The 24715-nt window shown below is 42.4% G+C and overlaps 2 protein-coding genes across 6 annotated transcripts; one reads left to right on the top strand and one right to left on the bottom strand.

Annotated features, from left to right (window-relative positions):
- Window positions 1-2348: 2348 nt before the first annotated feature.
- Window positions 2349-7791, bottom strand: comta (catechol-O-methyltransferase a; the record flags this gene model as incomplete). 2 transcript variants are annotated; one of them, XM_084367350.1, is made up of 7 exons in its annotated part: window positions 2349-2976; window positions 3055-3186; window positions 4476-4669; window positions 4798-4915; window positions 4993-5155; window positions 5363-5516; window positions 7745-7763. In XM_084367350.1, the coding sequence occupies 5 exons, from the start codon at window positions 5152-5154 to the stop codon at window positions 2779-2781; spliced, it is 804 nt and encodes a 267-aa protein (XP_084223476.1). In that variant the 3' UTR covers window positions 2349-2778. The 2 variants fall into 2 exon arrangements, with proteins under 2 accessions (XP_084223476.1, XP_084223475.1); XM_084367349.1 differs by lacking the exon at window positions 5363-5516 and having other exon boundaries at window positions 7745-7791.
- Window positions 7792-7823: 32 nt separating this feature from the next.
- Window positions 7824-23102, top strand: cdk16 (cyclin dependent kinase 16; the record flags this gene model as incomplete). 4 transcript variants are annotated; one of them, XR_014623598.1, is made up of 18 exons in its annotated part: window positions 7824-7947; window positions 9578-9628; window positions 9730-9885; window positions 10199-10317; window positions 12113-12241; window positions 12357-12413; window positions 12658-12772; window positions 13074-13168; window positions 13264-13326; window positions 13698-13821; window positions 14131-14251; window positions 15094-15191; window positions 15352-15457; window positions 15864-15906; window positions 16114-16204; window positions 16292-16366; window positions 19067-19378; window positions 20534-23102. XR_014623598.1 is itself a non-coding variant. In XM_084367346.1 (17 exons), 17 exons carry the CDS (start codon window positions 7824-7826, stop codon window positions 19102-19104), a joined length of 1605 nt encoding a protein of 534 aa, XP_084223472.1. In that variant the 3' UTR covers window positions 19105-23102. The 4 variants fall into 4 exon arrangements, 3 of the variants coding, with proteins under 3 accessions (XP_084223472.1, XP_084223473.1, XP_084223474.1); XM_084367346.1 differs by having other exon boundaries at window positions 19067-23102; XM_084367347.1 differs by lacking the exons at window positions 19067-19378; window positions 20534-23102 and adding an exon at window positions 16967-19048.
- Between the last annotated feature and the right edge of the window lie 1613 nt (window positions 23103-24715).

Below are 24715 nucleotides of genomic sequence, written 5' to 3'. Positions count from 1 at the left end.
ATCACTAGTAATCACATTTCCATGTGCATTTAATCATTATTGCTGTAATACATCTTTGTGTACTTTCACTCCTGTCAACCATCGCTTATAATTGAATACATTGTGATCTCGTTGATCTGCTCTGTACATGCGACATCTATTGCACGTCTGTCCGTCCTGGGAGAGGGATCCCTCCTCTGTGGCTCTCCCTGAGGTTTCTTCCGCATTTTTTTTTCCCTGTTAAAAGGGCTTTTTTTTTGGGGCAAGTTTTTCCTCACTCGAATCGAGGGTCGAAGGACAGAGGGTGTCGTCTCTGTACAGATTGTAAAGCCCTCTGAGGCAAACTGTGATTTGTGAATTTGGGCTATACAAATAAAATTTGATTTGATTTGATTTGATTCATCATTCTTCATCACTCTTCACTCTTCATCATTCTTCATCACTCTTCACTCTTCACTACTCTTCATCACACTTCACTCTTCATTACTCTTCATCACACTCATCACTCTTCACTCTCATCACTCTTCATCACTCTTCATCACATTCATCACTCTTCACTCTATTACTCTTCACTCTTCATCACTCTCCATCACTCTTCACTCTCCATCACTCTCCATCACTCTTCATCACTCTATCACTCTCCATCACTCTTCAACACTCTTCACTCATCATTACTCTTCAATCTTCACTCTTCATCACTCTATCACTCTTCATCACACTCATCACTCTTCACTCTCATCACTCTTCATCACTCTTCATCACACTCATCACTCTTAACTCTATTACTCTTCACTCTTTATCACTCTTCATCACTCTTCATCACTCTTCACTCTCCATCACTCTTCACTCTTCATCATTCTTCATCACTCTTCACTTTTCATCATTCTTCATCACTCTTCACTCACTCTTCATCACACTTCACTCTTCATTACTCTTCATCACTCTTCACTCTTCATCACTCTTCACTCTCCATCACTCTTCGTCCTTCATCACTCTCCTTCACTCTTCATCACTCTTTATCACTCTCCATCACTCTTCATCACTCTTCAACACTCTTCACTCATCATTACTCTTCAATCTTCACTCTTCATCACTCTATCACTCTTCATCACACTCATCACTCTTCACTCTCATCACTCTTCATCACAGATCATCACACTCATCACTCTTCACTCTTCATCACTCTTTATCACTCTTCATCACACTCATCACTCTTCACTCTCATCACTCTTCATCACAGATCATCACACTCATCACTCTTCACTCTATTACTCTTCACTCTTCATCACTCTCCATCACTCTTCATCACTCTTCTTCACTCTCCATCACTCTCCATCACTCTTCTTCACTCTTCATCACTCTCCATCATTCTTCATCACTCTTCATCATTCTTCATCACTCTTCACTCTTCATCACTCTTCACTCTCCATCACTCTTCACTCTTCATCATTCTTCATCACTTTTCACTCTTCATTACTCTTCATCACTCTTCACTCCTTATCACTCTTCATCACTCTTCACTCTCCATCACTCTTCGTCCTTCATCACTCTCATCACTCTTCATCACAGATCATCACTCGTCACTCTTCACTCTTCTTCACTCATCACTCTTCATTATATCTTCATTGATATATTATAGATATATTATACATATATTACAGATAAATTATATATATATTACAGATATAGATACATGACAGATGTATTATAGATATATTACAGATGTATTATAGATATAGATATATTACAGATATAGATATATTAGATATATTATAGATATATTACAGATATAGATATATGACAGATATATTACAGATATATTATATCAGATCAATGAACACATTCTGATCGAAGGGGGAGACGAGGACCAGGTCCCTCACCGGCTTCCCACCCTGAATGCAGACAGGTGTGTTTGTTGTAATGAAGATACAGGTAATGTTGTGGAGAATGTACAACAATAGTATCTGTTGAAGCCGAAACTCTCAGAAAGACGACACAGAGGCAAGGGTTGTAGAAAGTGGGTTCTGTTTATTCCTGGACTGACCAGACATTTATGCACTTCGAAATCTGCATGCACAATCACACTTGCGTAGTGATGTCTCATTGTTCCTAGTATTTCATGTACTTCCCAATAACTCCTGAGTCTTGTGTGTGGGAGTGCGTGTATGCTCGTGCATGTGTGTTTGTGTGTTTATCCTGGTTGACTTGGCCCTACGTGTTGATTTGGAGTGTCCATGCGGCTATGTGTGTGTGTTCTTATCAAGTGTGAAGGTCATCTTAGTTAGGCCAGAATTCTCAATATAATCCCCCCTCTGTGGGTTTACAGATCCCACACAAACTGAACAATGTGCGTGAGGGCGAAAAAAACCTAAGGAAGTGTTTCATGTTTTAATATCAGATAACATGAAGGGAGAAAAAGTCAATTATGTATTTCTACATTATCTGATTATCAAGATTTACAACAACATGATGAAAACAAGTATTATACAGATCACCATCATCATCATCACCATCACCATCACCATCATCATCATCATCACCATCATCACCATCAACATCATCACCATCATCACCATCATCACCATCAACATCATCACCATCATCACCACCATCATCATCATCATCATCATCATCATCATCATCACCACCATCATCATCACCTTCATCATCATCATCTTCATCATTTTCATCATCATCATCACCATCATCATCCTCATCATCAGCAGCATCATCAGCATCATCACCATCATCACCATCATCATCACCACCATCATCCCCATCATCTGTCTGTCTGTGTCTCTACCCGTCTGTCTGTCTGTCTCCCTGGTACTCGGACCTCTCCAGTCCGTCCAGCACTCTGGTGTACTCCAGGTGAGCCTGGTAGAACCTGCTTCTGTACTTCAGGTTGGATCTGACGTAGTTCAGGTAGTCTGGAGCTCCAGGACAGACCACGTTATCAGCCAGGACCACCGAGCCCCGAGCCAGCAGACCATAATCCTGCAGGAGGGTCAAAGGTCAGGAGTCACAACACACAGCTGGCTCACAGGTAAGGGGTCAAAGGTCAGGGGTCATTACCTCCAGCAGTCTGATGTCAGGCAGGTAGCGGTCCTTCCAGTGGTCCAGGAAAACAAAGTCAAAAGTCTGGATTCCAAACATGTCGGTCATCTTGGGAATGACGTCAGCAGACTCACCTTCCAGGACACACACCTGACACGATGACACCAGAGATCAATTATCAGATCAATAACCATTCAATAATTGGAGGTATGAATCTTCACTGGCCTCACGATTCAACACATTGTGTGTGTGTGTGACTATTTCTCTCTGAGTCTCTTGAAGCTGCTGGCTGGTGTTCAGCAGGTTTTAGACCTGGTGGACTTAAACCCCTCAGCTGATGTTTGGACACCAAGCAGCTCAACAGAACTAAATGTGGTCCAAGGCCATGGGCCGTCTTCTGACAGTCCTCAGAACCTCAGAATCAGAGCTCATCCTGGGACACCCTAACCCCGGGGCAGACCTCTCTGTAGTTTGAATCGGGGGTTATAATTTAATCCCCCTGACTCGACCAGCTGTTAGAGTTAACCTGCAGCTCAGGCAGGTGAGGTCGTCCGATCATGTTGTATTCATGTTAGCTCCTCATCCCCCAAAACACCTGGACTGCAAAATAAGACAAAAAGACAAGTTTTCTGTGTGCTCACATTTGTTACATCATAAGCTGCGAGCACACAAAGGCCACGGACACAGTGTCTCTGTGGCCCCTGATTCACTACAGATAGCCTGGTTCATCACAGACCTCTTCAGAGGACAAACTGCACATCACACAGCTCAGTGTGTTCCTGCTGTTTGTGAGTCCCTCTCCTGCTGAGCCTGTGACATCACCAGTTACACCAGGATCAACAGAACCATAAAGGTGGGCTGTGTGTGGGCTCAGAAATGGGAACAGGGCTGTTGCAACCTCATTGCTTAGTTTTACAAAGGTGCTCGTTGTTTCACTTCCTACAGGTGTCCCTGTGTGGGGTTTGGAGGTTGTGCTGGAGGCTGTGCAGTATCTCAAGGCTTGATACTGGATCCTCAATTATTCTTCAAAGCACTCCAGGCCCGCTTAGTACATGAAGATTGTTGCTGCTTCCTGCAGGATGCTGCAGGTGTGGTCCTACACCTGAATACATCACTCCACCCTGAAGTCTCACACCAGCCAATCTGCACCGCTCCTCAGACAGGTGAAACAGGTAATCACTGCTGTGTGCTGTCGGGGTCTAAACCCTCCTCAGATAAGGGCACGCAGGACAACAGACCGGCTAATAAAACCCGTCATAAAGGCGAAGCTTTGTCATTGGACTGTGAAAACAATCCAGGTGTACGAGGTCTGAAGGCAGGCTGACTCTTACCTCAGAGCAGGGAGTCACTCTCATTGTCCACCTCTTTCAGGCTGTGTGAACACGACGCTGACCCCTGACCCTGCTATGACATCAAATCTTAGTCCTCTGACCTCTAACCTGGTCCAGCAGTCCTGCGTGTTGGATGACCTGTCGTGCCACCTGAGCATACTCTGGGTTCATCTCCACAGTAATCAGCCTTGTTGCTGGGGGCAACAACCTGGTGATGCGGACAGCAGAGTAACCGCAGTACGTCCCCAACTCCAACACTGTGGAAGGGGAGGTTTCCATGACAACTAAGTCCAAGATGGCTCCTGGGAGATGGACAAATAGACACATAATGCATGAGAATACACACATCCATATATATGTGTGTGTGTATCAGTGTGTATTACTGTGTGTGTGTGTGTGTGTGTGTGTGTGTGTGTGTGTGTCTGTGTACCTTTCTCGTCTCCCACATTCATGGCCCACTCAGTGTGTTTACAGAAGTGATCGATGGCTCTGATGGTGCTGTCTGGATCTCCTCTGACTGCATTTAATCTGACGGCCTGCAGGAGGCGCTAAAACCAGACAGTCAGACAGTCAGACAGACAGTTAAATAGACGGACAGACAGACAGACAGGTAGTCAGTGGTCACCTGAGGTCGTGTTGTTCCTGTCTGGATGTTGAGCATCGTCTCCAGCAGGACATCATACCACAACAGAGCCAGTGTGGAGTTCGACTGAACCAACCAGCCAATCAGAGAACGACACAAAACACAGAGAACGACCAGGACAACCGACACTGTGAGCAGAGACATACTGAGAGACAGGCAGGACAGAGACAGACAGACAGGACAAAGACAGACAGACAGAGAGAGACAGACAGGAGAGAGAGACAGACAGATAGACAGGAGAGAGACAGTATCAGTAGTATCAGTATTACAGTATTACAGTATCATTAGTATCAGCAATATCAGTATTACAGTATCAGTAGTATCTGTAGTATCAGTATTACAGTATCAGTACCAGCTGTTGTAGTGAAGTAGTTTCACATTTCTTCTTCTTCTTCAGCCCTCTGTCTTGCTCCTTTACTTTCTGTCTGTCTGTCTGTCTGTCTGTCGGCTGTCTCCTGTCTAGCTGTCTGCTTGTTCTTCGTGTCTGACGTGAATTGATTGCCAATCTGAAGTAGAGAGAAGTGCTGATCAGCAACTTGTTTTAATCCTGCCTCAGCCAATCAGTTTCTTAATCCTCCAACTGCCTGTCTGTCTGTCTCACTGTCTGTATGCCTACATGTGTATGTAACATGTCTGTAACATGTATGACATATATGTACCAGGTCTGTAGCATGTGTGTAACATATATGTAACATGTCTTTAACATGTCTGTAATGTGTATGTAACATGTCTGTAACATGACTGTAATGTGTATGCAACATGTCTGTAATGTGTATGTAACATGTCTGTAACATGACTGTAATGTGTATGCAACATGTCTGTAATGTGTATGTAACATGTCTGTGATGTGTATGTAACATGTCTGTAACATATCTGTGATGTGTATGCAACATGTCTGTAATGTGTATGTAACATGTCTGTAATGTGTATGTAACATGTCTGTAACATGACTGTAATGTGTATGCAACATGTCTGTAATGTGTATGCAACATGTCTGTAATGTGTATGTAACATGTCTGTGATGTGTATGTAACATGTCTGTAACATATCTGTGATGTGTATGCAACATGTCTGTAATGTGTATGTAACATGTCTGTAACATATCTGTGATGTGTATGTAACATGTCTGTGATGTGTATGTAACATGTCTTTAACACATTATTCTGTGAAACATACTGATGACCTGTGGATTCTTTCATTTCATGGTTTTTAACAGTCAGAGAAATGTCCCAGTGATGACAAACCAGTGATGTCACTAGTTTCGGCCTGTGTTTGTATTTTCTCACACCGTGTGTCTCTCACCGATCACATGTTGAATAGCCACAAACAGACACATGCACAAAATACTCAGCCTTTAAAACTTTTCACAACATGATGTTCTCATTCTGTGATTACAAGACAGCATGTGTGTGTGTGTGTGTGTGTATGTGTGTGTGGGTCATCATGGCAGTGACAGTGGTAACCAACCAACCAGCCACGGAAGCTGTTTTCAGTTCTTTTGTCTGTGTGTGAGCAGATTTTGTGGATGTGATGACACCAGAACTCTGTGATGGCACCACAACTCTGTAGGAGTCAGTCAGGTCACAGGTGTTTAGTAGAGATCAACATGGAGGCTGATGGTCTGACCAATGATCACTGAGCACGCACGGCCAGTACCAGGCGATGTTTTTCACACATCACCTGGACGACATTGTGGGTGTGTTTTATTTCGGAGGGGGCGGGAAAACGTGCCGGGGGCGGTGTGACGTCAGTGTCGGCACGGTGAGCGTCTCCGTCAGGACGCAACGGAGGAGCCGAGCTGAGCGGAGCAGCAACATGGCTGCAGATTACTGGGAGCCAGAAAGACCCGAGACTCTGTCACACTGAACCGAACCAAAGATAACCCGGGACAGGCCGGGACAAACCCTCCCGGTGAGTAACACACACCGCCGAGCTTAATGTGAAAACGAGAAACCGTTTTATGACAAAATGACGGAGCTGTTGACGGAGCAGCTGCTGCAGAGAGAAACCCGCTCCGCCTCCGCTGCTGTTTATCACACACTGCAGGAAATAGACGGGTCCCGTCCTCACACAGTAATGAAGGAACATGCAGAGAGAAAACACACAGAACATAGACGGTATCAAGGCTATAGGACAAGACTACAGGCAAACACTAGCTGCTAGCTGCTAAACACAAAAACACCAGGCAGTGATGGAATACAACTGTCAGTCAGGTGTTAGCTGTTCGTCAGGTGTTAGCATGTTAGCTGTCAGTCAGGTGTCAGTATGTTAGCTGTCAGTCAGGTGTTAGCATGTTAGCTGTCATCAGGTGTCAGTATGTTAGCTGTCAGTCAGGTGTTAGCATGTTAGCTGTCAGTCAGGTGTCAGTATGTTAGCTGTCAGTCAGGAGTTAGCATGTTAGCTGTCAGTCAGGAGTTCGTATGTTAGCTGTCAGTCAGGAGTTCGTATGTTAGCTGTCAGTCATGAGTTAGCATGTTAGCTGTCAGTCAGGAGTTAGCATGTTGGCTGTCAGTCATGAGTTAGCATGTTAGCTGTCAAGTCAGGTGTCAGTATGTTAGCTGTCAGTCAGGTGTTAGCATGTTAGCTGTCAGTCAGGTGTTAGCATGTTAGCTGTCAGTCAGGTGTCAGTATGTTAGCTGTCAGTCAGGTGTTAGCATGTTAGCTTTCAGTCAGATGTCAGTATGTTAGCTGATGATGGTGACGATGGTGATGATGATGATGGGTTCCTGTTTACCTGTCCAGGTGGGGTCTCCAGGCTGGCTGCTCTGCCCCCCTCAGCATCACACCCCCCTCTGCCCCCCCGTCCCCCCCTAATGGAGAGGATGAGGAAGATCAAACGGCAGCTGTCACTCACTTTGGGGAGGGGAGGGGCTGGGGGAGGGGACAGGACTCTGAGTGACACAATCAACCAGGAAGTGACATCACACAGTGACTCAGGTAAGACACACACACCTAACAATCACCTGTGGCTGGTTATCAACTCGAGTTGATAAGATAATTAATAATAAGATTAATAAGAGTTTCCAGCGTCTGACTAATCACAGACATGGACATGTCTGCAGACAGCAGGGCAGAAGATATAAACTGTAATGTAAGGTAAAGGGGAACTCCGGTTATTTGACACCTGGACCTTATTTATAGGTGTAATTATGCTCGTATACTCACACAGACAATTGTAGTGCAGCTCGGAGTCCTTCGGACGTTATTTAGATCCAGCCGATCATGACCGCAGCGCACCGGGGCCACGGCAACGGAGCTTCTACATACGAATTATCTGCCGCGAAACTCGCTCATTTCACCTACATTTTGTCACGAATGGCCAGTGTTATCATCATGTCAGCTCAGCTACCTTGTTGTCGTCGTCACCCAAACAAACTTTTGATGATGTCATAGACGACTTTGAGTATGATGGGTGTCCTTACCGTTTTGAGCCAGAATACACTGACGAGGAGCTCCATGAAAGGAGGACGCGGAGGCAGCGAGCCGAACAGCTGGCCCAAGAACTGCTGGTGCTCTTGTGGACACTGCTCACCGATGGCAACAGAAGAGGAATGTATTTGCTGCTCAGAGTGGGACTTGAGACCAGGGCATACACGTATTGATGTCTCCATAAATATATGTCTGACTATTCTGGAGGATTTCTCGGCAATGATAAACCGGGTTGTGGTAGAGACTTTTTTCCGTGTCCCGAAAGTAAATTGGAAGACCCAGCCAAAGCCAGCAGGACCGAGCGGCCAACTTTCGATTGAGTAAGTAGTCTATACATGCATAAAGGGTCTATTTTCCATGAATTTGTTTGCTTTATAAGTAAATAACTTGGCGAATTTGGATATCTGTACTTTATAGTAATGGCTTGTGTAGAATACAGACCACAGACTGAAGCTATTACACAGGAGAAATAAGAAGAAACAGGGTTGACGACAACAAGGTAGCTGAGCTGACATGATGATAACACTGGCCATTCATGACAAAATGTAGGTGAAATGAGCGAGTTTCGCGGCAGATAATTCGTATGTAGAAGCTCCGTTGCCGTGGCCCCGGTGCGCTGCGGTCATGATCGGCTGGATCTAAATAACGTCCGAAGGAGTCCGAGCTGAACTACAATTGTCTGTGTGAGTATACGAGCATAATTACACCTATAAATAAGGTCCAGGTGTCAAATAACCGGAGTTCCCCTTTAAACACACTGCAGACTGAACAGTCACCTGTCACACTGACAACATACGACTGAAGAAGCTGTCACAGGTGAGCTCGTCTTCAGCTCTCATATAGACGATCAAAGAGCTGCACACCAAGCTGATGATGTTGTTTCCCAGAGAATTCCTTTATTTGTCCCACAAAGAAATTTCCCCATTTGTGGGACAAATAAAGGAATTCTGATTCTGAATTGATCGGTCAGAGGGTGGTGGTTTTATAGCTGTTATCTGGAAGATGAGTTGCTCCGGAGGTCAGGTGTGCACCATCAGTTACCATGGCGATGTCCCCTGGTGAGAAGTGAACCAGCTTCATAACACTGAAAACCTGAGTTAACCCTGAAGTAACATCACTAACCACAGATTTGCTTCAGGTGTAGGTGTCACGTCTACCTGTGACACAGTGAGCTGTCAGCTGATATCAGGTGATGATTCATACAGGTGTAGTGTTCAGCTGAACATGTGGAACCTCCTCCCCCTCATCTCGTCTCGTCTCTCCCTCACACCTCTGTCATCCTCCAATCAGAGGTGGTGTCTCTTCGTGGTTCTTCTGGAAGTTTGAAGGTTCGAGGTTCTTCGTCTTCAGTTCAGTCTCTGCTTCAGTCGTACAGCAGCTCGCTGAGGAAACCTCGAGGCCTCGGACGCAGCCTGAGCTCCTACCTGAACCACACCGCACGACTGGGTACTAATATTGCAAATACATGTACAAATACTACACTACCTGAACCACACCGCACGACTGGGTACTAATATTGCAAATACATGTACAAATACTACACTACCTGAACCACACCGCACGACTGGGTACTAATACTGCAAATACATGTACAAATACTACACTACCTGAACCACACCGCACGACTGGGTACTAATACTGCAAATACACGTACAAATACTATGCTACCTGAACCACACCGCACGATTGGGTACTAATACTGCAAATACACATACAAATACTACACTACCTGCTGTCATATGTGTGTTCGTGATTTCAGAGATCGTCCACGAGGATGTGAAGATGAGTTCAGATGGTGAAAGTGATCCAGCTTCTTCTTCAGATGGTGTTCAGAGTCCAGTCAGAGTGAGACTGAGGAACAAGAAGATCTCTACTGAGGTACACACACACACACACACACACACACACACACTTACTTCGGTTTAACAGTAACTTACATCAGCAGTTTATTTAACTAAGTAAAGCAGATCAGACTCGATCTTGCAGGTGTCCCAGGTCTTCCAGGTGTCTCGGGTGTTTCAGATGTCTCAGGTGTTTCAGTTGACCCAGGTGTTTCAGGTCTTCCAGGTGTTTCAGGTCTTCCAGGTGTTTCAGGTTTTCCAGGTGTTTCAGGCGTCCCAGGTGTTTCAGGTGTTCCAGGTGTTCCAGGTGTATCAGGTCTTCCAGGTGTATCAGGTCTTCCAGGTGTTTCAGGTCTTCCAGATGTTTCAGGTGTTCCAGGTGTTTCAGGTCTTCCAGGTGTTCCAGGTGTTTCAGGTCATCCAGGTGTTTCAGGTCATCCAGGTGTTCCAGGTGTTCCAGGTGTTTCAGATGTCTCAGGTGTTTCAGTTGACCCAGGTGTTTCAGGTCTTCCAGGTGTTTCAGGTCTTCCAGGTGTTTCAGGTTTTCCAGGTGTTTCAGGCGTTCCAGGTGTTTCAGGTGTTCCAGGTGTATCAGGTCTTCCAGGTGTATCAGGTCTTCCAGGTGTTTCAGGTCTTCCAGATGTTTCAGGTGTTCCAGGTGTTTCAGGTCTTCCAGGTCTTCCAGGTGTTCCAGGTGTTTCAGGTCATCCAGGTGTTCCAGGTGTTTCAGGTGTTTCAGGTGTTCCAGGTGTTTCAGGTCATCCAGGTGTTCCAGGTGTTTCAGGTGTTCCAGGTGTTCCAGGTGTTTCAGATGTTCCAGGTCATCCAGGTGTTCCAGGTGTTCCAGGTGTTCCAGATGTTCCAGGTGTTCCAGGTGTTTCAGGTGTTCCAGATGTTCCAGATGTTCCAGGTGTTTCAGGTGTTGTCTGTCCTCTGAAAAACTCTCTTGTTTGTTCTCTCTTGTTTTTTTTGTCTCATCTCGGTTCTTTAAACTCTCTCAGCAGCTTTAACATGTTTTCACAGCACAGCAGGTGTGAGCAGCATTTACCACTGCAGAACACCTGGTGCTGTTCATCTGATGTTCACCTGATGTTCATCTGATGTTCACCTGATGTTCACCTGATGTTCATCTGATGTTCATTTGATGTTCACCTGGTGTTCACCTGATGTTCATCTGATGTTCACCTGATGTTCATCTGATGTTCACCTGATGTTCACCTGATGTTCACCTGATGTTAAGCTGATGTTCAACCTGATGTCTTTCTCACCATGTGGAGCTAATGTTGCATTAGAACCAATGAGGTACAGATGGAGAGAAATGATTTGTTCTTTCAGAAGTTTGTTCGTTGGATTTGTGCCAGTTGGAAGATTCAGATGAAATCACTTCTGTTGTGTTGAGTTTGTTCTGTGGAGAATTCCATACTCGCCTCGTCCTCAGCGTCACTGATGAACCGCTCCAAAGAACCCAGAGAGGAAAAAGCTTCATTACATTTGAAGCCTCAAATATATTTTACATGAAGAAACAAACGTTTCAGTTTCTCTTCACGGTGCAGATTTCAGTTAATTCATCTTAATGTTTGTCTTTACCAAAGTAGATGATGATGATGGTTATTACTGTTATTATTAATATTATTGCTAAATCTTCTGCACAGCTGTGAACATTTGTACAGTCGTAGTATAGAGAAAGTCGTTTTCAATGCAATTATTAAAAGGAAACAACAATTAAAACAATCACATAGTATTATATTCTATTTTATTATTGTGTGTGTGTGTGTGTGTGTGTGTGTGTGTGTGTGTTTGTTTCCTGTCTGTCTCTCTCTGTTGTGTTTCAGGACATTAACAAACGTCTCTCATTACCGGCGGACATTCGTCTTCCAGATGGTTACCTGGAGAAGTTTAATGTTATTGGTCCAGCTCTATTTGAGCAGCCAATCAGCAGGCGGCTGCGCAGAGTGTCTCTGGTACATCTGTTTTCTATTGTAATCTGTTATTTAGGAGCTTCGTAGGTTTGTTGTGATACATATTAACCCCCATCTCTCTGTCTGTCTGTCTGTCTGTCTGTCTGTCTGTCTGCAGTCAGAGATTGGTTTCGGGAAACTGGAGACTTACATCAAACTGGACAAACTGGGAGAGGTGAGGACACGCCTGATGATGTCACACCTCACTATCTAGGGAGTGATAGTGAGGTGTGACATCACTATCCTGGTCCACAGCTGTGGTCCTGGAACAGCAGGACCCAGAACTGGATAAGATGCTGATAATGGATATCTCTCTCACCTGTCTCCCTATCCACCTGTCTGTCTCACCTGTCTCCCTCTTCACCTGTCTGTCTTACCTGTCTCCCTCTCCACCTGTCTGTCTCCCTGTCTGTCTGTAGGGGACCTATGCTACAGTGTATAAAGGTCGCAGTAAGTTGACTGATAACCTTGTGGCTCTGAAGGAGATCCGACTGGAACACGAAGAAGGAGCTCCGTGTACGGCCATCAGAGAAGGTGCAGACTCAGACGCTGCAGGATGTCAGGAAAACATCCTGTTGAAACACAGCTAGCAAGCTAACAGTTAGCTTGTTGTTTGCATCTAATAATATGTTCACAGATGATATTTAAAGTCTGAGATGTTTTCAGGAGCTCAAATCATAACTACTATCAGTACTATCACTAGTATCAGTAGTACTAGCTCTAGAAGTACTACAGTATCAGTAGTACTACTACGGTATCTATAGTATCATTGTGTGTTTGTAAAGTAGTGTGTGTGTGAGAGAGAGAGATTATTAATGTGTGTTTTCTCCCTCAGTGTCACTTTTGAAGGATCTTAAACACGCCAACATCGTCACGCTTCATGACATCATTCACACTCAGAAATCCCTCACACTGGTATTTGAGTATCTGGTGAGACACACACACACACACACACACATACACACACACACAGTACATATTATTTGGTGTATTGATCCTTTAAAAATATTTTTTGTGTGTTTCAGGACAAAGATCTGAAACAGTATCTTGATGACTGTGGAAACATCATCCATGTTCACAACGTCAAAGTGAGAAAAATGTTCATGTATCAGTTACTGTCTGACAGCTGCTGCTCACCTGTTGCTCACCTGTTGCTGTTTGCTGAAAAATTTAAAATAAAATCAATGAATCCTAAAGAAAATGATGTTCAGCCTGCCAGAGTCAGAGCTAATCACTGCAGTGAGTGTGATAGACTAAACACATGACTGAAGTTTCGCAGGAAGCTCTGCCTGAGGAGACGACTGAAGGGAAACAACCCATCAAACTTTATTATTTGTGTTGAGGATGAGATTTGATTTTCGTTCAACTGGACTTTCTTCATTTCCATTTTTTCTATCCGTGTTTGTCCAGTTTCTCAGTCGTTTGTCTCAAGTGACTCTACTGGTTTCTCTCTCCCCAGCTCTTTCTTTTCCAGTTGCTGCGAGGTTTGTCATACTGTCATCGGAGAAAAGTTCTCCACCGAGACTTGAAACCGCAGAACCTGCTGATCAATGAGCGAGGAGAGCTCAAACTGGCTGACTTTGGTGAGTGCACTTCCTGTTTCCTGCTGTTTTCAACAGCCACGTGTTAACATGGCCAGTCCCCAGACCTCTGCCACTAGACCAGCTGAGTCACTACACATCTTGTGCCACTGGGTGAAAAACATGTAGTCACAGTTCACTTGTTGAAGACAGTTTCAGCTTTTGGTGAAAACTACTTGAGGATGAGTAATGTACTTTAAAGTAAAGTAGTGTAGTGTAATGTAATGTAGTGTAATGTAATGAAATGTAATGTAGTATAATGATGTTACTCAGGAGTGTGTGTGTGTGTGTGTGTGTGTGTGTGTGTTTCAGGTTTGGCTCGAGCCAAGTCAATCCCGACCAAGACGTACTCTAACGAGGTGGTGACGCTGTGGTATCGACCACCTGACATCCTGCTGGGCAGCACCGACTACTCCACTCACATCGACATGTGGTCAGTACTGTAGTATACTGTAGTATTGCTGTAGAACAGATTGCAGATGGCCTGTGTCCCACCCGTCCCACCCACTCCGAAGAAGCTCCACACCACCGACACGCCTGCCCAAACCCGACAGCTAGTTTTGAGCCCTGTCACGATGTGACAGATAATAAAGTTTTTTGAATCTTGAATCATTAGCTGTCGGATTAAAACAAACACGCCGGCAGTGCAGTACCACCACACCCCCCACCCCCCCAAAGCAAACGAGACAGACACAACCCAAGCCACCCGCAATCCGTGCAACACTAGAGTACCTCATGGGGGAGCATCTGCAAATGCCCCAACACGACAAATTTAATCAGGCACCTGGATTCAAGAAACTGAGCGTGGAAAAAGAAAAACAAACACTAATCGGTGCAGCCCCAAAAATCCTGATCGTGTAAAGCCTATACTGTAGCATTCTGTAGTATTACTGTAGTAGTACTGTAGTATTACTGTAGCATTCTGTAGTATTTCTGTAGTATTTCTGTAGAATTACTGTAGTAGCACTGTAGTATTACTGTAGTATTACTGGAGCATTCTGTAGTATTACTGGAGCATTGTGTAGTATTACTGTAGCATTCTGTAATATTTCTGTAGTATTACTGTAGTAGTACTGTAGTAGTACCACTACTTTTAAGGGGTTAGGGGTTTAAGTTGACTGTGTCGCCTTTACAGCAGATATTCTTCCTCTGTGGTGAACCTGAACTGAATATTAGATATTTGAAGAAGAACAGACCGAGTAATTGAAACTGTCTCTCCACCTGTCCGTCTGTCTCTCCACCTGTCTGTCTGTCTCTCCACCTGTCTGTCTGTAGGGGTGTTGGTTGTATCTTCTATGAGATGGTGACTGGTCGACCTCTGTTTCCTGGTTCCACAGTGGAGGAGGAGCTTCACTTCATCTTTAAACTGCTGGGTGAGAACCAATCAGCTTGTGATCATCACTGAGAACCAATCAGCTTCTGATCATCACTGAGATCAGCTTCATATATTATTATGTTTAGGACATTGTGCATTTTCTGTGCACTTAATGCATCTGATTTGATTTGTGTTTATTTGATGTGTCTTGTGAGCAGGAACTCCCACAGAGCAGAGCTGGCCTGGGATCAGTTCTAATGAAGAGTTCGTGACTTACAACTACCCTCAGTACAGAGCCGAGAGACTGAGTAACCACACCCCCAGGTACACAGTTGTACTACACACAGGTACACAGTTGTACCACACACAGGTACACAGCTGCACTACACACAGGTACACAGCTGTACTACACACAGGTACACAACATAATCGTTACGGTGGTGCTGTGTTTACAGAATCAGAATCAGAAATAGATTTATTGCCAAGGAGGATTTTACACCAACAAGGAATTTGTCTAGGTGAATAAGGTGCATACATTAAAGACAATAAACAATAAACAAACAGTGACTATAATAAATATAAAACATAAAAAATAAATGTACAAATTCTGCATTAATGTTACTTCATCATCAAATAGCAAACAAGAGATGTAACTGTGTGTGTGTGTGTGTGTGTGTGTGTGTGTGTGTGGTTGTGGTTGTGTGTATGTGGTTGTGTGTGTGTGGTTCAGGCTCAGCAGTGAGGGGGTTGAGCTGTTGTCAAAGTTCCTGCAGGTCAGTAAACGTCTCACTATTGTTGTCAAGTTCAGAATAATATGTGTATATAAAATAATAATCATGATGAACTCTAACGTTCTGTATTATTATTAATAATCATAATAGTAATGAATGACATCATAATTTCCCTGATGTTGTTTTTTTATTGTTAAAAAGCAGAAACTGGACAATAAAGTTTTATTTTAAACTTTATTTAATCTTTAGTTTGAGGGGAAGAAGAGGATCTCAGCAGACTTGTCAATGAATCATCCTTACTTTAGTAACCTTGGAAACAGAGTGATGTCACTTCCTGACAGTAAGTTTAAACATGACCTTTGACCTGTTTGTAATCAGTGATGTCACTGTGTACTATGATGTCACAAAGTAACTCTCATCGTTTCAGCGACGTCCATTTTCAGTCTGACAGAGATTCAACTGGAAAAAGAAACAATGAAGCCAACAGTTACACCTGATCCAGGTAACACGCACACGCACACACACACACACACACAGATGTTTTTCTTTATATACTTCAGTGGATTCTTTTTGAAATTCTCTTTATTTAGTTGCCACGGGGTCCAAACAACTACTATTATTATTCGTTATAACTCAATGTCTTCAACATAAATGTGTTCAGTAAGTCACAGTTTCAGCAGAAAGTTAAGATACAGTTAGGATCATTACAATCAATACAAGTATAAGTGAACAATACGCATTTAATAAAGTGGTAAACCAGAAATATAACAACTTAAGTGTTGGGGTCAGCCTTCGTCAGATCCCTTTACCGCAAAAGGATAAGAAAATTTAAAAAAATACAGAAATATATAGAAATAAAAATAAATAGTTAAACTCGATGTTCACATTAAACTAACGATGGTCTCATTAGTGCAACTTTACCATCTTTTTCAATTAACTTGAGTTTGTAGCTGGCGAATGAATCCAGTTTAATATAGGCTAATAATTTGTGGTAAAATTCCAATTTATTTGTTTCATATATATATATATATATATATATATATATATAATATATATTATATGTATTATGTCAGATTTGAAAGTCCTGGTTCAACACATTCAGGTCAGGTCTTCTGTTGGAACCAGTGAAATTACAGCCTCTGTCCAGGAGGGGGGGATGTTGCTCTCCGAAGGTTCCAGGTGAAGGTGGACTGAAGAACAGGAATCAAAGAGTTTTTCATGACTTTGTAACATTCTGAAGAAAACCCGTCTGGACCTGGAGCCTTGTTTGTTTTGATGAGAAGAGTTACAGCCAAACTACTTTCTGTCTCTGTATTACTGGAACGATCTGGTTATTTTGTTCAGTAGACACAATGTTTGAAAGAAATCTTCCATTTTTACTATATGTTATAATATAATCTCCTATAATATGTTTCAATACGACTTTGTATGTCTTTTAATTTATGGCGTATAATATTAGTAATGCATGTATTTGGTTCTTTGTCTGTAGTAGTTGTTGTGAGGTTGTTCTACATGTTTCAGTGCAGATTTTAGGTTCATTAACTTTTTTGTCCGGACCGCTTTAACTGAGTTCTGTAACCTTTATCTTGCCCGGTAGAACTGCTGTACATGCAGCCCACAGTATCATTCTGTTCCAGGTCTTTGATATCTGGTTTGATTTGATCCTTCAGAAGGAAGTAAGTATTTCTTTGGTCCAAATCAAGATTCAGTTTTTAGAAAGGAGGGCTGTGGTCTGACACATCCACATGTCACAGTCATCAACCCTCTGTAGGTCTTAATACAAGATAAATAATCTAATCTGGAGTTTGCTGCATGAAAGTTGGAGAATCCCTCCGTGATAGATTTAATTTTTTCCAGACATCTAATCAGCCAATATCATTCACTGCTAAATTAATTTTCTTGTTTTTCAACTTATGCTGAGTTATACCTGCTTTTGAGGAGTCAAGCTTGGGATTTAATCTAATATTAAAGTCCCCCGATCAAACAGGACACCTTGTGATTCCACTATTACCAAATCAAATGTTAATCCAAACATCCACCCGATTCCCCTCTTATCAGAACATATCTACCTTGTTTCTCACTTCCAGAATAATACCTTCAGATTAATGTAGTTAGAGATTAGTATTTACACACTGTCTTGTGAGCTGCTGAGGATGATGATGAAAACTGGTACTTAAATCACATTTTTGCCAGTGTAGCTTGTTCTATGTCTTTAAGGTGTTTTTCCTTCAAGGAAGCCACTTGGACTTTATTCCACTTCAGTTTGGATAATATCTTGCTTCTTTTTATTGGATAGAATAAACCGTTTACTTTATAAGTTACAATTGTAACTGCTTGCATTTAGAGATCAATTAAAGCAAAATCAAAATAACAGAACAAGTATTGATTTAATCCAATATTAAAAAAAGCAACAGCCCAGAGGCTGCAAACATAAACCTAACCCCCCACTTATTATCAACACAAATCCACCAAGCACTGTTTGATCTTGGTAGAAACCTCGTAGCCTGGCTGCGGCTAGACCTGGATCATAGCACAGTAGGCCGTTGGATGCACGATAAATAACGTCCCAGAGGTGCTCAGGTGGATTTAGGTCAGGGGAATGAGAGGACCGGTCAAAGGCATCATTGCCCTCACCATCCAGGAACTGCCTACACATTCTGAACACATGTGGCTGGGCAATGTCCTGCACCAGGAGTAACCCAGGACCCACTGCACCAGTGTAGGTTCTGACAATCGCTCTGTGGATGTCATCCGGGTACCTAACAGCGGTCATGGTATGGTTGGGTGTAACCTGAACCCGTCCTTTTTTCGAATATGTTTTCTTGTGCTTGATGCCCGCCCCCTCAAAATGTGTGTGCTCTTCCTTGGAGCTCCTGAATGCCACACAACATCTGGCAGCTGACGAGTCACATGATGAAATTGATCACTGAATGATTTTAAGTGTTATTATTTTTAAATGTTGAGAGGAAGTCGACAGAATAATAAGTAACTGATCGAGTTTTGGTTAGAAATGACAAACAGAAACTGAGCTGTCTAACCACAATGTTCCTAAGCTTTGATGAGTTCGCTGTTGACCATCTACAACTCCATGAACTCCTCCTGCTGTGGAGGAAGCTCATGTGATGTGACTGAAAGCTCTGAGTAAAAACTGAGTGAAGCTTGTGGTCAATTTGTTGGTTTATATTTTATTTTTTCTGTCCAGCAAACAGTCCATCCAGGAGGCGGAGTCTGCTGTTTTGACATCATCGTGGAGGCAGAGTCTGCTATTTTGACATCATCATGGAGGCGGAGTCTGCTGTTTCTACATGATCGTGGAGGCGGAGTCTGCTGTTTCTACATGATCGTGGAGGCGGAGTCTGCTGTTCTGACATCATCGTGGAAGCAGGGTCTGTAGTCGGGGACTCCTCTGACATTAGCAGGGAGGCGGAGTCTGCTCATCTGACATCATCAAGGAGCCGGGGTCTACTCATCTGACATCATCAGGGAGGCGGAGACTGCTTCAGGACAAAGAAAGGTAAAGTAAAGGGAGGGAAGTGGGTTTTATTTCTTCTGTGGAGGAGAAACTGCTGCTGAGGAAGTGAAACACAAAAGAAGAAAACAAACTGAAATCTGACATGATTGTTTATTAGCTGAAGACAAACAATGCAATAATGAATCACAGCAGCCATTTGACCAATCGGAGAACAGCACGTTGTTACTAACACAGCAGATGTTGGAGTGAATCTGTCTTCCATTTTCACATAAATATCAAGTTTTTAAAGGATCCTGGAAAAAAATGGAATTCTGCGATGCAGTTTTGTTGCCATGGAAACACCTGGGTATGGTGAAGTATCACCTGTGTGACAGCAACACTGTTAGTTCACCTGAGGCATGTGTCACATCAGTGATGCTGTTAGGTGAAACACCTGGACTGTTTAAATTCTGTTTAAAAGCAGAACAACAAACAGCTGAGAGGTTCATCATCAGTTCAAACAGGAATTGCTGCAGCAAACAGGAAGTGCTGCAGACAAAGTGGAAGTGACGCAGACAAACAGGTAGATTGTCACCTGTTTTAAAGTCAAACTGAAGTAACAGGAGAGTTGATGAAGAATGTTTTATTATTTAACCTACAGCTCTTCAGAGTTTAACGGTCTTTATAATCTGTACGGAGCTGCTGCAGGATTACTGCAGTACAGTACTTCATCTACAGTACAGTATTACTGCAGTACAGTACTTCATCTACAGTACAGGATTACTGCAGTACAGTACTTCATCTAGAGTACAGTATTATTTATTATAAACAGCCTGCAGGAGAAGCCATGTTTGTTCAAACAGAAAGAAACTGTTTTATTTTGAAAGTGTTCAGCTGTTCTGCATGTGTGTGCCGTACACCCAGACTCTATACTGTAATACTGCTAATATATACTAATACTGTAAAAGATACAGTAATATTGTTAATATATATACATATACTGTAAATCTGCAGCAAACAGCTGTGAGCTGTTTTCTTTCTATATTCTATTTATCACAGAGAATTTTAACAGGAGTTATCAATTAATTTATTGTGTTTATTTTTATTGGATGTCAATAAGTTGTTTATATGTTGGGAACCAGGAGACAAAGAGTTTCATAAACAAACAAAGGTTTTCTCTTCACATCGACTAGTTTTACATTAAAGGTTTTATTTCAGAGCTAAGAGCCGAGTGGCAGCCGACTGTCAGCCTCATGAGGAAGGATAGACCTGCTCCTGCTCAGAGTCCTGCGGCCTCATGTAGAGCTGTTGTGTTACAGAAACAGACGTGAACCTGATGGAGAATGAGATCACCTGGATGTAAACTCTGAGCCAGGCGTACAAACATGCTGGCGCCAGGTGACAGTGGTGAAGAGATGATGGTAGAAATAAAACGAGCCATCGTTCCTCCTCATGACGCATGTGATTTCACTTCATATAGTGTTTTTGTAAACGGCTGCAGTGATGCTGCTTCACACAAACTCTTCCTTCTCCAGTCAGCTCAACATCTTCACCACCTGCACACATGATTGTTTAAAAGACATAAAGTCAGTGAGCTCTTCTACTCAGGATCCTGATCATGAGTCCTGATCATCACACAGGCCCAGTTCACTAGATCAAAACTTCAATCAACAGATACATGAATTAATAAATAGATTAAATATTGTTCACTGTTTTGAAGCATTCGGATTGGCTCTGAGAGTGGGTTGGGGCGGGGCGTATTTGTGGTCATGGCGAGGATTTTGATTGGGTCTGATGGCGGGCTGGGCGGAGCTTATACGAGATGGAAGCAGAGTTTGCAGTTGGTCCGTCTCTCGTCCCTTCAGAGTTTGATTTCTTAAAAAAACATATTTAAGTGTTCTTTTTTTCAAGGTTAGAAGCGTTGATATTTTTAAACTGTTTGATGTTGTTGATATGAATTTTTATTTTTTAGCTGTGAAGAAATATTTAAATATTGATTAGCAGACAATAATGATTGATCAATGTTCATGATGTGTTTGATTGCTGTAAAAATGTCACATGAGGACTTTTGAAATATTCAGGGTCCATTAAAAGAAGTCACCTCTTCCATGTTTGTTTGTCTTTGAAGAATTCTGCTGATGAGCCACAAGTTAATCCAACGTCAGACTGAAAAACTGAATCTCTACAAATAATTGACTCCAGTTTAACGAGAACAAGTGTTAAAAGTCGTACATCAACAAGAGAGTCACAGCGTTTTCTTAATGTTTTTATTGATTTAGTCATTTAAAGTTTGACTTTAAGATATGTTGCTGTTGCTCAGCATGGAAACATTTTAATAAAAGCCACTGATTAAAATGATGAAACAAAAAGTGGAAGCGGTGTTTTCTGTGAAAGGAAGTAAATTACAAGAAGAAGTGTTTGTGTGTCTGATGTAACGAGGAGTCACACTTCAGCCATGTGAGTGCAGCTGTGATGATGAATGACTGTTGAATGTAACTACCAGCTGTTAATGTGGTCAGTAGTTTACAGTAATAATGTGTACAGATCATTTTTAATCTGCTGTTGTGTTGTTCCTCAGCTGCTCTTCAACAGCACAGAAAACAGCATTTAGATCTAAAACTAAAGTTCAGTTATCATCTGATGTTTGCTTCCAGGAACATGAAGTCATCCAGAACATTCAGTCAACCTTCAGGAGCAAATTGTTGAGATCTTATGGATCAAAACTAAACATGAAAGTTATCACCAGCAGTTAATGTGGCACTAATACATGTCCACAGTTTTCAGTTCAGGGTGCCAGAAAACAATTTTTCATTTAGCCCTCAGAGACATCTACAGCTGTTTATTAATGTTGAGTTATAGAAACACGTTTGGCTCGTGTTGTTGATGTAACGACGTCTCGGTCCTTTAACCAGAAAAATGAGAAGACTGGAAATTGTTTTCACGTCATGTTCGCATCCAAGTGGTTAAATTGTGAGATCACTGCTGTTTGGCATCAAGACAAGAGGCCATGAAGCTATCAGTGTAGCATGTTGGCACACATGCTACATCATTCAGAACATGTGAAGGCATGAAACAGAAAATATTGGTAGTGGGAATATTAACATTTACCTCAAACCCTAACCCAATATTATTACATCAGTATATTATTACATTACCATCCAGTAAAACATGAACCTCCAAAAAACACCAGCAAACATGTCTCAACTCATCAACTCAGACCTGTCAGAAAGGTTCTGCTCCCGATACAACGGGAGTTCATCTGGACTCTTCTTATGAACACGGGAAACACAACCCGATTTGAAAGAACCATCAACGTCATAAAATCACAACATTTCTGTTCAGAGAAGAAGAACCGAACAGACCCAGTCGGTCACTGAAGAAAAAACATGTTAAAAACACAAAACATGTAGTTTTGTACTGTTAATAATAACTCAGTCTGTGGATATGAGGAGATGTGTAAGTAGTGAACACAGATCCAGATGCTGTTTTCTCTGCTTTTGTAAATGAACTAACGCTTTGTTTTGGTCGACACCATACCAAAGTTATCTGCAATATACTGCACTGCATGATGGGATTCTTCCAGATAACTATGCTGTCTATTCTTTGAATATTCTTCCATTTGCCAAGAAAGCACTGCAACGTATCTGATGCTATAACTGATGTGCATACTTGAAATATCAGTATGGAAAATAAAGTATATCCTATTATTGTGTAAAATTATGTTTACTACATGTATTCTGGACGTATTTACAGTAAACAAATAGACATTAAAATTCTTTATTTATTATCTGCATTGTTTTATTGATTTTTTCATCAATTCACATTAAGTTGTTTGTACATGAGAAAAAGTATTTTCATGTGACAGGAATGGTGAAAATATCACAACATGTGTGTACCTGGGAGTCATAGCAACATGAAATGAATCAGGCGTCACCCAAATGTTTATTAGGGCTTATAATGCAAAATTGTCTGGAAAAATCATTGGTGAATTATACAAGTACATTGTTTGACTAAGAGGCCACTCAACAAATTACATAAAGGTAAAATGGGAGGAAGAATTAGAAATTGTTATTACCTCTGAGAAATGGAAGATGTTGTAGGAGATACACTAATAATAAATGTAATTTATTAATCACTGGCGATCAATAAAGCACTCGTAAATGGGGCACCACCTCCGTTGTTTTATGTATTTGAATAATCCGGAGGTAATTAATCAAATTATACTGGACAAGATTAACTTGTAATAATTCTAATCAATTTTAGATCAATTTAGTCAATGTCATAGCTGAAGCAGTGACTTGTACAACGTTTCCATCGGTTCTCCACTTTAAAAACAAACCTGCACAGACAACAGCATACGGTTAAATATGTTTATTGACTAAATAATTCAGAGTAAATAAATGAAATGGCAATTTAAAGAAATATCAAGTAACAGAAAATGTGGAGAATGTAATGACTAAGGTAATGGGGTTATATGGAATATGTGCGGATGATGAAATCACTGGTCGGGTGAAAGCATATAAATATTACAAGAGTAATTTTAATAGCCTACTAACGAATCCCTAACCGAATTTCTCTTAAGCTAAAAAGATATGAATCAGAAGCCAAAAAGACACCAACTCGTGTTTCATGTGTGAATCCAGCTGTTATGAGTGATGGAGAGCCTACTTTCTTAGCAGAGTTGTCGAGTCAGCGGCGGCGGGTTTCTCTCTGGTGATTTGCGGCTCTAGCTGTCAGTCCCGGTCCAATGGCCGAGTGTCGCTGCTCATCTGGTATCCGGCGGCTGACGACCTTGTCCGGTGTCATAGGAAGAATACAACTCGTCCAGTACCGAGCCAGTGACGATCTTGGCTCAATGCCCAGCGGGATGGTACCGCTAGTGAGCATTGGGGGCGGGGAACTGATCCCGTCTCCGGTCGGGGACTGGTCCCGTCTCCTGTAGTGGACCAGGGTGCAATCATCCTCAGCCATGAGGTAAGTCCAAAAATGAAATAAAGTTAAAAAAAAAAAAAAAATTTATGCCCTCTGTTGGTTCAGGGGCGTCAAACTGGTCTCTATGTGTCACCCTGGCAACGAGGACGGCCGCCACACGGTCCACTGTGTCAGGTAGCAGTCGTCTGCCCAGATTGCGTCTGGGCCAGATTTTTGCTATGTCAAAGTGTTGTTTCCAGTCAGGGTTTGTTAAGCCAATCAGGGTCTGGATTTCCTCGTCAATCATGTCAGTGTAATGATCTCTGAGGATGAACATAGTGGTGCAAGCCCAGTTCTTAGCATTAGCTTCAATTAGCATCATCGTGCTGTCAATGGGCACTGCTGGTTTTATCAAAGTCGACAAAGTCTGTGTCATTCTCTGAATGGTAATGGTGGGGGGTCCGTGTTAGACACATTTTGTAAGTGATG

This window comes from Pagrus pagrus (genome assembly GCF_965226575.1).
Source record: "Pagrus pagrus genome assembly, chromosome: 11".
Classification (NCBI taxonomy): domain Eukaryota; kingdom Metazoa; phylum Chordata; class Actinopteri; order Spariformes; family Sparidae; genus Pagrus; species Pagrus pagrus.
Note: the sequence above shows the minus strand (reverse complement) of the source record. Positions and strands in the feature narration are given on the sequence as shown.